Source organism: Podarcis pityusensis (genome assembly GCF_964106645.2).
Source record: "Podarcis pityusensis genome assembly, chromosome: 13".
NCBI classification, from domain to species: domain Eukaryota; kingdom Metazoa; phylum Chordata; class Lepidosauria; order Squamata; family Lacertidae; genus Podarcis; species Podarcis pityusensis.
Window position 1 is genome coordinate 8,208,716 of NC_138038.1, and position 12,058 is coordinate 8,220,773.

The 12,058-nt window shown below is 43.2% G+C and overlaps 1 protein-coding gene across 1 annotated transcript in view; it reads right to left on the bottom strand.

Moving 5' to 3' along the window:
- Positions 1-1,814: 1,814 nt before the first annotated feature.
- LOC308460448 (transmembrane protease serine 11E-like) overlaps positions 1,815-12,058 on the bottom strand; it is a 64,108-nt gene continuing 53,864 nt past the window's right edge. The window contains exons 8-10 of the mRNA XM_080976878.1: positions 8,341-8,600; positions 7,579-7,721; positions 1,815-5,668 (exon numbers count right to left, since the gene is read on the bottom strand). Coding sequence (XP_080833004.1) covers positions 5,507-5,668; positions 7,579-7,721; positions 8,341-8,600 — 565 coding nt within the window. The 3' untranslated portion in view covers positions 1,815-5,506. The remainder of the gene's footprint in view (positions 5,669-7,578; positions 7,722-8,340; positions 8,601-12,058) is intronic.

Here is a 12,058-nt window from a genome sequence, read left to right on the forward strand (position 1 = left end):
ATGTGAATCCAGAGGTAATATATTTTGTAGATCTTAAAAGGGGGGTGGGAAACATTACAGTGGTACCTCGTGTTATGAACTTAATTTGTTCCGGAGGTCTGTTCTTAACACGTAAGCATTCTTAACCTGAGATGCGCTTTCGCTAATGGGGCCTCCCGCTGCTGCCGCGCCACCAGCGTGCGATTTCCGTTCTCATCCTGGGGCAAAGTTCTCAACCCAGGGTAGTACTTCCGGGTTAGTGGAGTTTGTAACCCAAAGCATTTGTAACCCGAGGTACCACTGTACTCTAATTCAGTAATGGCCAAACTTGGCCCACCAGCTGTTTTGGAACTACAACTCCCATTACCCCTAGCTATCAGGACCAGTGGTCAGGGATGATGGGAATTGTAGTCCCAAAACAGCTGGAGGGCCAAGTTTGGCCATCACTGCTCTGAATCAACTTCACAATAGATATGAAACCAATGAAAAATTGTTATCACCAAGTGCTTGGTTTTCACCTTCTGTTTCGTTACAGCTACTGAAACATATTTCAGGAACAACATGCTTCCTCTAAGTTCCTTATTATATTCCTTAGCATGTACCAATGATTCTTATGGAGACAAACCAGTTGCTCCCTACTTATAGTCCCAATCAGAGATGTGGGCTATAAATGTTCTGAAGTTCATCTAGCATATTTGGATCTAAAACTCATTTAAGGCATTGGGAAGATGTCCTACTGATAAGAAGACAGCCTTAGAATATTCTATAGCTGAAGAATGTCAGTCTAAGATGGGTAAAGGCAAATACCTTACACAAGTGAAACAATAACCCTTTCTCCAATCTTAAAAGTCTGGTTACATTCTTAATTGGCTAGGATACGTGTGTGTGTGTGTGTGTGTGTGTGTGTGTGTACGTGTATACACACACACACACACACACACATATATATATATAAAAAACAAATTGAAAAATCAGAATAGAAATACTATTCTAAGTTTAAAAACAAAAAAACCCACTGCATTAGAACATGTAATATTTAGCTATGCCTATAATCCACAAAAGTCTAATTTTTTGAAGAAGAAAATAGAAAACCACCACAAACAATATGAAATGTGTCTGAAATTATATTATAATTATGTGGTGAAAGTTTTGGCTTCTGCAACCCATCAAGTGTTACCAGACGAAGTAGAACTGAGTGAAAGGAAGTCATGGATTTGACAATACAGTAGAGGCCTTCGGGAATTAGTGTTGCAGCTGTAGGGTTTGTTAGAATCTCCATTTAAATCCTCTGTAACCGCACCTTTTTCTTGTGACCTTCTCAAGAAGCATGTAGGAATCTGTTCACCTGCAGCAGCAAAGGTGGACTTGTGTAAAGATGGACACTATATCACCCTGAACAGAATTTTCCCCCCACCCCCATGTGAACTCAGTGAAAGAGTTCTCTGTGCTTTCCTCCTTGCAGCCACAAAACCACAATCTGAAATGGAAGTCTGTCTTCGTCGTTTTTGTTGTTTCATACTTGATTGGCAGACAAGTAAAAAAGCTACTGATATACTTAAGTATGTATAAGAAAATGGTTTAATGGGTGATTTAGAGATTGAAATGTAGAAAGACGACCCAACAAAAGTATGTTGTGATAAGTTTCTTCCATTATTTAATCTTAAAAGGTAAAGAAGATCCTTCTTCGGAGTTCCTTTATTTCTTTTCTCAATGTTCTTGAATCATTAGCACCAACATGCAGTTTTCCTGCTTTTCAAATATAGGACACTGAGCATGGGCATAGCCTGGATTTATTGGGGGGGGGGGTAGAACCAAGTTATCTGCAATGCAATTGGTCATTAGTTAAGTATTTTTATTTATTTACCCACCATGCTAACGCCCATGACATTGAGAAAGAAGTTACCAGTGAGCTGCTAAAATGAAATTCAAGGATAAATTAAATTCCAAAAATCATACTGGGACAATACTTTTATTATGCCAACCAAAATGTTACAAAATAGTGTGAAAGGTAGTTGGAAAACAAGGCAGGTGTGGAGGAGAAAAAACTGGCTAGAAACATAGCCATCCGTGTCTGCATCCGGTAAGAATCGAAAAGCTGAAGTCTTGGAGGAGATAGCAGGCATACATATAGAATCACTGAATTGTAGAGGTGGAAGGGACCCCAACTGTCATCTAGTCCAACCCCTTCCAATGCATGAATCTCAACTAAAGCACCCCGTCAGATGGCCATCCATCCTCTGCTTAAATATCTCCAATGAAGGAGAGTCCACCACCTTTGGAGAGATTCTGTTCCATGAGACTCTGTTTGGTGTTATGCGCATTTCAGGTTACACCAAGGTCTATTGGAAAGGCAGGAGCATACAATGACCAATTCTCCATCTCTGGAAATATTAAAACCAGTTGCCCTTAAATCATTCAGGGGAACAGCGATTTAAGTTTTACTCAAAGTAGACCCATTGAAATTAAAGGACCAAGCTTAGTCATGTTCATTATTTTCAGTGGGCCTGCTCTGCGTACAACATAGTTGACTACTCTTAGATCTTAACTGAAAATGAATTATTTATCCACACCTCAATTTAGGAGAAAGTAACAATATCTATAGCTCCAGGCACTGTCAAGTAAGTGACTTTTTCTAGTTTTGCATAAACTTTTGATCCTTGGATGTTTTTTGAGTGAAGACAAACGGAAATGTTTTTAGACTAGGAAGGTAGTTTTGTAAGTATGCTCAGCCCAGTCCTGAAAGTTTATAGGCTGGAATCCATGCTATTGCCAGGAAACTCTCCCCCACCCCACCCCTTAATATTCCTTGGACAGCTGTTTCACTAATTTCACTAATTTTGTTCAAGAAGAACAAATTAGCATACATGCAGCAGTTTGTTTGTTTTTTAAGGTGGACAAGACTGATGCCTTAGGTGGCATTTGATTCGCTAGCATGCATACCTTTAATTTCAGCTGTGAAGCCCAAAGGAAGCTTGATGATATATTACATCTATCATCATTCTAAGGGTGCTTTCAGACTAGCACTATTTCGGAAAATTCAGGTTGTGCAATTAAAAGATTTGTGCAACTTAACAAGCTCTCCGCCCCCATCATCAGATTGTGTGTATGTGATGAAGATAAGCTGACAAAAACAGAGCACGTGTGAAATTTTAAAAAGTTCCAAAATGCATGGCACCTACATACATCACTGTGCTAGAGTGCCAGCAAGGCAATACAGTGGTACCTTGGTTTAAGAACAGCTTAGTAGCTTATGAACAACTTGGATTAAGAACGCTGCAAACCCGAAAGTAGGTGTTTTGGTTTGTGAACCTTGCCTTGGAAGCAGAACATGTCGAGTGTGTTGCATTTGTAAATTGAGTCCCCCACTGCTGTGGGAAAGCATGCCTTGGTTTAAGAACGGACTTCCGGAACAGATTACGTTCGTAAACCAAGGTACAGTCATACCTCGGGTTACAAACGCTGTGGGTTCTGCGTTTTTGGGTTGCGGACTACACTGAACCCGGAAGTACTGGAATGGGTTACTTCTGGGTTTTGGCACATGCGCAGAAGCACAAAATGACATCATGCGCAGACGCAGCGCTTCAGGCTGCAAACGTGGCAGGTTGCAAACGTGCCTCCCACACAGATCACGTTCACAACCCGAGGTATGACTGTACCACTGTATAGGAATTCTGAAAAAATGTGTAGTTTACTTTTGCTGCTGGTTGAAAGTGTCTAGCAGGCCTGCCATAATGTTCCTGATACAGTAATGCAGGAAAAGGTACTACTAGCATCTTTCTGGATGCAAGGCAAAGGGGAATATGGCAATGATTCTACATGATAAAATTCAGGGCAATGGCCTCATCTGAATGTCTTGCAGTGAAACTGCTGCTTCCCATTCTCTGGAACTTGGTATGCTCTACCTCTAGACAGAATGTCCTACGCAGTTCACTTCAATCCGTCCACCTTATCTATGACTGCTGTCAGGAACAAAACAACAACAAACCTCTGGTTATGTGAAACATATTCAATAAACACACAAGACGTAACTGGCTGTACATTTGAATAAATAAAGTATACTATTCATTGTACTATTCAAGGAATTCCAGAATATTAGCCTTGTTTCGCCATCCTGGGCTTCATCAGTAGTACAAACTCTAGATAATGCAGATAAATACAATATCGTAATCCTGATGAAGCCCAGGACGGTGAAACAAGGCTAATATTCTGGAAATCCTTGTCTTAGACTCTATGAAAGGATTCTGTGGAATTGTAACAACCTTTCGTGTGGATTGTTGGACTCTATGAACAGACAGGTGGAATAGACACTTTAAACATATATGGACCTTATGCATGAACTGATTAGAGAATGAACTGATCCACTGGGTCTTCTACTTTTTCCCGCTGAACTTTATGAGCTACTTCTGTTGAAATCTACAATTTAATACAATGAATAGTATACTTTATTTATTCAAACATACAGCCGGTTACGTCTTGTGTGTTTATTGAATGCTGTCAGGGGCAGCCACCCATGCATAGCTGTCAAGCGTCCCTTATTTGGCGGGACAGTCCCTTATCCCAGCGCCATGTCCCGCTGCTGTCCCTTATTGATGAGGCTTCGTTTGGCTGCTGGCTGGGCTTTCTGCCTATGGCTCAGAGGGGCTCAGAAGTTGAACATACCTGTGCCTGGAAAATCCCTTATTTTGGCTGCTGATCCCTTATTTTCGAGGCTGCTGGTCCCTTATTTTCAAATCTGTAAGTTGACAGCTATGCACCCATGAGGCAAGGTGAGGTAACCTCTGGCAGCAGGATTCACAGGGACAGCAGATTCAGCCTCTCAATAAATGCACTGGCAGAGATGGCTACAGCAGCACACTCCTTGGAGGTGAGGTCTGTCACCTCCTTGGCAGCTTCCCCCTAGGCGGCCATTTGTCAAACAGGAGGTGCTGCTGGTCTCCTACCCCAGCGAGGAAATGGCAGGAGTGACCTCTGGAGTCTCCTGGGCTCTGCACCTGCCTGGCATTAGTCAGAGCGGGCACCTTCCTCTCCCTCCCCACCCTGAAACGGCCTTGGATTCTCACTTCAACCATTGGGTAAACTTGTTTCCGATGCAGATCTTCACTCACTCCTTCTTCCCTAGTGGGGAGCGCCATTTTGTGTTCACCTCTGGCGCCAGCACTGACTGCTGTTGTAGCTGTTTGGTGGCAGAAGCCAATGGGTATATCCTTCCATGTTCTGAACTCACAATATTTCCTGCTAACATGCAGCTTCCATGACAGGGAGAGGGAGAGGGGAATAGTGGGGGGGGGGGGAGGAATCATTCAAGCTATGCAAGGGAAGGTTACCCTTATTTTGTGAGGGAAGCCTGTGTGAATACTGTAAATAAATACTGTTTAACAGTCTGCCTCCATTACTTCTTAACATACCAGAGCAATGCCAACAACTTTGGAAAGAAGGCAGACAATCTCACGTAAAGGACTTTTGCACACGTTACAAACGAGTATGACCTGCATACCACCTATGATGTGCAAAACATACAAATTTTGCATCAGAGCCCAGTATATTTGGTAATCCAGTCCCGAAAGTAAGTCACCCGTGTGTAGACTCCAGGCTTATTTGGCTTAGCACACTCATCTCCCCAGCTCACTATGCCGACAAGATACCACATGTTTCTTGTGTCAGGTGTAACCAGCGGGCCACCAGAGTCGCCCTAGAGGGGGAGGAAAGGGAGTTTTAATAAAACATTGATTTTCAGTAGAAGCAGAAGATTAAAGGGGCAGCATCAAGCTAAAATATATTCATTTTAAGTTAATGTTAAAAGTACATTCAGGTGTTGTACTTGCTGTTGTCCCTCCCTACCTATGTTTATGCATTTTGCAAATGTTATTCCCCCCCCCGCCAAACCAGAGACAACAGGATAGCTGTTTTTGAATTTTGCAACAGTTTAATCAAAGAGCCAGGCATTTTAACAGAAGCAATTCTATGTGTCCAGAGCTAGATGCAGGCCTTTCAGGGTTTTGTGTGTGTATCTCTGGATCAGAGCCAGTGTGAGAGAGAAACTACTGAGTAGTAGTAGGATGTATTTGTATGTTCTTAGTTGACACATAGTGGTTATTCATTCAAACAGAGGGCCCCTCTTCATCCCACATGGATGTGTTTGTAAGAACAAGAAAAGAAGTCTTGATTTGAAAGAGAACTGGTATTCCGCGAGTTCCAGTAGTTAAAACACAAATGGAAAAGGCAGGAAAGAAAGAGAGGAGGAGAAAAAATGACGAAAGGAAGAATGAGGGGGAGAGACAGACTCAGTCCATGGACTTTAGTCTTAGACATGGCTGCTGCTAAGGCAGACAGAAAAGAAATGAGTGGGAAGGTGCTGGCCTTACCCTTCTGGGTATGCCACTCTGCTCTTGGGTTTGATCTTTGCACCAAAAACAGTTGAGTCTTTAGCTCTAGTTGTGTGCTGTGCTATGTGCAGACAAGGAACCCATATGGGGAACTGCAGAGACCACAAAGAAGAATGCTTAGTTTGAGTGTGTACAGGTGGAGCATCTGGAGCCAATGTAATCCTGCTGTGTTTCACACACATTCTCTCCAGCAAGAGCTTCTCTAGAGAAGTCATCCCAGTACAGATGGCGGATCCAGCCTTCCAGCCTTGAGATAGAAGCACAGACTCAGTTCAGGGCTCACTGTGGCAAGGACTCCTGCCTTTCCTCCGTTCTTTTGTTTTTAGCTGATTTATTTGTTTGATGGTGTGTTTTTACATCTATTGCTGCTTATTTCATTGATTGCTTTTATTTTGTGTTCTATACCCCACCCTGGTATCTGTATTAATGAAGGACAGGTTATAAATATATATTTTTAATAAATAAGAGTAAGTATGGGGCATTGAGGAAGGTTTCTAATACAGTCATACCTCGGGTTGCGAACGTGATCCGTGCGGGAGGCAAGTTTGCAACCTGAAGCGTTTGCAACCTGAAGCACTGCGTCTGCACATGCGCGTGACGCGATTCGGCGCTTCTGCGCATGCACTTGACCTCATTTTGCGCTTCTGCAGATGCACAAGTGCCAAAACCCAGAAGTAACCTGTTCTGGTACTTCCAGATTCAGCGCGGTCCGTAACCCAAAAATGCACAACCCACAGCGTTCACAACCCGAGGTATGGCTGTACAGTGGTGCCTCGCAAGACGAAATTAATTCGTTCTGCGAGTTTTTTCGTCTTGTGGTTTTTTTCGTCTTGTGAAGCACGGTGTCGGAAAAGTTTTGGAAAAGCTTCAAAAATCACCAGTCTTCAAAAACCTCAAAAAAGGCTACCACACCGCGTGCTATGAGTTGCTCCTCGAAGTCAAGTCGCAACTATTAACAGTTTTAAGAAAAAGGAAACAAACTTGCAAGACGTTTCCGTCTTGCGAAGCAAGCCCATAGGGAAAATCGTCTTGCGAAGCAACTCAAAAAACGAAAAGCCCTTTCGTTTTGCGAGTTTTCCGTCTTGCGAGGCATTCGTCTTGCGAGGTACCACTGTACTCAAAACCAGGAAGTGATGTTCCTTTAAATATATTCTTCCCACAGGAATGTCACCTTTGTTTACAGGGGATTAATTTTATCAGATGAGAGTGGACATACCTGACAGGAATCTACTCCTCCTTCCAGGTACCCAGCACATATCATCCCAGGCGTTATGGCCCCATTGTACACTTCTTTTCTGTTACAAGTGGTGGAGTCTATGAGCTTTACTGTTGCTTCTTGAAGAACATTAGGGGTTTCACCTAAATGGAAAATATTCATCAGTGCATCAAATAATTTTGCTCTAGGTAAGGCAAGGCATATGGTGTGTCATATAAGATTAGCCACAGCTGCTTAAACTTGCATGAATATAAGAGATTTAAGGGGGAAGATATTTGTGTCTCTGCAGTTGAGCCTTTCCCTTCTAGGCTCCATGATTTCTTCTTCCACTCAGGCGAAGATTTATTTCATCTTCTCTTCATCTTCCTTTTCTCTCGTTTGACAGCTTAAGGGAGGGGTTTTTGCCCCTCTTCAATTATCATTTTCTTCCCTACTCAGCATTTTCTCATCTGCACAGAAACCAGCAGCCCTCAGCAATCTGCTATCATTCCCCTGCTCCCTGCCTGGCCACTCCCTGTACAAGGTTCAAAAAACTGCATGTACAATTAGATGGGAATAGGGAAGTGTGAACATGCATTTTCAGCATAGCCCAGAGGCCAGTTTAAAGATGGCATTGGTAATTTAACATAATCTCCTGTGCAATAAAGAATCCATCCCTGTCTTCATCTCCTTAAATCTTAACACTGACAAAAGATACATTCCCACTCCTACCCTTAATCTTATCATACAAAATACTGTCTTCTTCTAAGTAGATGTGCTTACCATCATCACTCATTGCTCCCCATCCTGTAATAACAGCATCTATATTATATGGAATCCTCTCACTTGCATCTGGAAGGCAAACCCGATGAACAGCATTTGTGAATTCCACACGTTTAGCCAGCTGCAGGACAGCAATGTCATATTCATGGGCTGGATAACGGTACTTTTCATGAACTATAATTGTCTTGACAGGCCGTACAAGTAGTGAAGGTGTCAGATAGGTTCCAAAGCTAACAGTCCATAAGCGTGGGTTACTGGAACTGAAAAGAAGCAACAGATTAGAGTGAATCACAACATTGCTGGACTTGTTCATACGCAGATCCACAACAGAAAGAGAAAGCAGAGAAGTATTCTAGCTCCTGTTGAACTGATTATGATGTTACTAATCAGCATTTTGATATTCTTTGTTGTCTTCATCTTTTCTAAAGAAAAAGCAAAGCAACAAGCTACAATCCTCACGGTCACACAAGGCTTTGGAAGTATGTGAGCGGCGTCTAGTGAAGACCCATCTATGAAAGGATTTGAGAAGGACCTCCACTTTGGTTGGTGCAATGTTATTTCCCTGAACAAGCTGCTATTTCTCCTTCTCCCATTGCTATTTCCTGGTCCTGAATGGGGTAACTGTGCCCCTGAAGGACCAGGTGCGCAGCCTGGGAGTCATTTTGGACTCACAGCTGTCCATGGAGGCGCAGGTTAACTCTGTGTCCAGGGCAGCTGTCTACCAGCTCCACCTGGTATGCAGGCTAAGACCCTACCTGCCCGCGGACTGTCTTCCCAGAGTGGTGCATGCTCTAGTTATCTTCCGCTTGGACTACTGCAACGCGCTCTACGTGGGGCTACCTTTGGAGGTGACCCGGAAACTGCAGTTAATCCAGAATGCGGCAGCTAGACTGGTGACTGGGAGTGGCCGCCGGGACCACATAACACCGGTTCTGAGAGATCTGCATTGGCTCCCAGTACATTTCTGAGCACGATTCAAAGTGTTGGTGCTGACCTTTAAAGCCCTAAACGGCCTCGGTCCTGTATACCTGGAGGAGCGTCTCCACCCCCATCGTTCAGCCCGGACACTGAGATCCAGCACCAAGGGCCTTCTGGTGGTTCCCTCATTGCGAGAAGTGAGGCTACAGGGAACCAGACAGAGGGCCTTCTCAGTAGTGGCGTCTGCCCTGTGGAACGCTCTCCCATCAGATGTCAAAGAGATAAACAACTACCTGACATTCAGAAGACATCTTAAGGCAGCCCTGTTCAGGGAAGTTTTTAATATTTAACGCTGCACTGTTTTTAACACTTGATTGGGAGCCGCCCAGAGTGGCTGGGGAAACTCAGCCAGATGGGCGGGGTATAAATAAATTATTATTATTATTATTATTATTATTATTATTATTCATATCTGACTCCCTGATTCTGAGCACTCTTTGTCAGTACACATATCCCCAAATCAATATGTGATTAGCTAATACAAAAACTGGGAGACGATGTTTAAAAGAGCATCAGTGGGCAGGAGGAGAGGTTGCTTAACCCTTCCCATGCCTGCTAGGTTCTTCTTGGCAAATCAGATCTCCCAGCTGAGAGCCCAACTAGAGAAGAGCAGTATAAATGTGGCAGAGGGAGGAGATGTTATTTACAGATGATAATTCTCAAGAGGGGGGAAGGTTATACATCCCTCTTCCACTGATTCTTCCCTTCCAATACTTACACTCACATTAGTGTTACAAAGAAAACACAATATTGTGAGTTCACTGTTTGATCTCTACAACATGTATTTCTAGGTAAGGCCATACTCTAGGCTGTCCCCATAGTTCCCCTTTCTTGACAGCTACCACCACTCCAACCCCTTTTCCCACACCCAGAAACTGAAAGCAGATGAAGCTGTACAAAGTAGAAATGTGCATATGTGCTTAATTTATATCCTATATTTAGAATTTGAGTTACCTTGGCATGGAGTAATCCAGGCATAGGCAAACTTGGCGCTCCAGATGTTTTGGGACTACAACTCCCATCATCCCTAGCTAGTAGGGCCAGTGGTCAGGGATGATGGGAATTGTAGTCCCAAAACATCTGGAGGGCTAAATTTGCCTATGCCTGGAGTAATCACTGCTCTGGGTAAGAGTCATGTTTCAGATATCAGCTGATCCCCAATTACAGTGGTACCTCGGTTTAAGAACAGCCCTGTTAACGACCTATTTGGTATACGAACTCCGCAAAACAGGAAGTAGTGTTCCGGTTAGCGAACTTGACCTCGGTCTATGAATGGAAGCTGAACGGTGGAAGGGCACCAGCAGCGGGAGGCCTCATTAGGGAAAGTGCACCTCAGTTTAAGAATGGTTTTGGTTTAAGTACGGACTTCCGGAACAGATTAAGTTCATAAACCGAATTTTACGATTCGGTTCACTGTACTGAATTTTCCCCTAATGTGGCAGCAGTGTTTTTAGATCAAAAGCAGTTGCAGAGACTGCAATGTTGAGTGAAAGACCAGTAAGGTGACGACAATGGCAGCTCCTACTCCCATTCATTCTTGTTCCCCAGGTATCACAGGTAGGTGTCAGGAACAAGGTAGGCTTAGATCAAAATTACAACCCTGCAGCAGCTGCTTTTGGTAAAAACAAAGTGGGAGCTGGGATTCATGCAAATAAACCTCACCTGTAGGTTGGGCCTATGAGTTCACTGCAATAATATACCCCTTTTATTCCTTCTGATTTTTATACAAAGTCTTGTTCTACTGTTATGCTGTGGATGAGTTATAGCTCATGGGAGGAAACATGCCCAGCATGCAGAACGTCCCAATTTCAGTGGCTGGCATCTCTAGCTAGAAAGGATCATGTGCTGGAAAAGACCACTGCCTCAGTTTCTGGAGATAAAATGAGTAGCCCAGTGTTGTCTACTGGTTCAAAGTAGACAGCTCTGGGCTATTAATTTTATATAATATAATAATTTGTATACCACCCTTCATTTCAAGAATGTCAAGGTGGTTCATAATAATAATAATAATAATAATAATAATAATAATAATTTATTATTTGTACCCCGCCCATCTGGCTGGGTTTCCCCAGCCACTCTGGGCGGCTTCCATAGAAACAAAAAATACAGTAAAATATCACAGATTAAAAGCTTCCCTGAACAGGGCTGCCTTAAGATGTCTTCTAAATGTCAGGTAGTTATTTATCGCTTTGACATCTGATGGGAGGGCGTTCCACAGGGCGGGCGCCACTATCAAGAAGGCCCTCTGCCTGGTTCCCTGTAGCTTTGCTTCTCGCAATGAGGGAACCGCCAGAAGGCCCTCGGCGCTGGACCTCAGCGTCTGGGCAGAACAAAACGATCAAGTTAACTCAATAAAGTTACCATATTTTTCCGCCTATAAGATGCCCCCATGTATAAGACATTTGGGGGGACTCTGATTTAAGAAAAAAAATTGTATTTTACTATCCGTGTATAAGACGCCCCCCCCCCAATTTTTGACATTTTTAAAAGGGGGAAAACCTAGTCTTATACACGGAAAAATACAGTAATTGTTATTTATTAAATTTCTATACCACCCTTAATCTGAGGATCACAATAGGGGACAGATAAGAAAAGTGTGCACAAGTATATGCATTTTCAGCATAGCCCAGAGACCAGCTTAAAGGTGGCAGTTGGTAGTTTAACATAAGGAAAGGTAAAAGATAAAGGACCCCTGGATGGTTAAGTCCAGTCAAAGGTGACTATGGGGTTGCGGCACTCA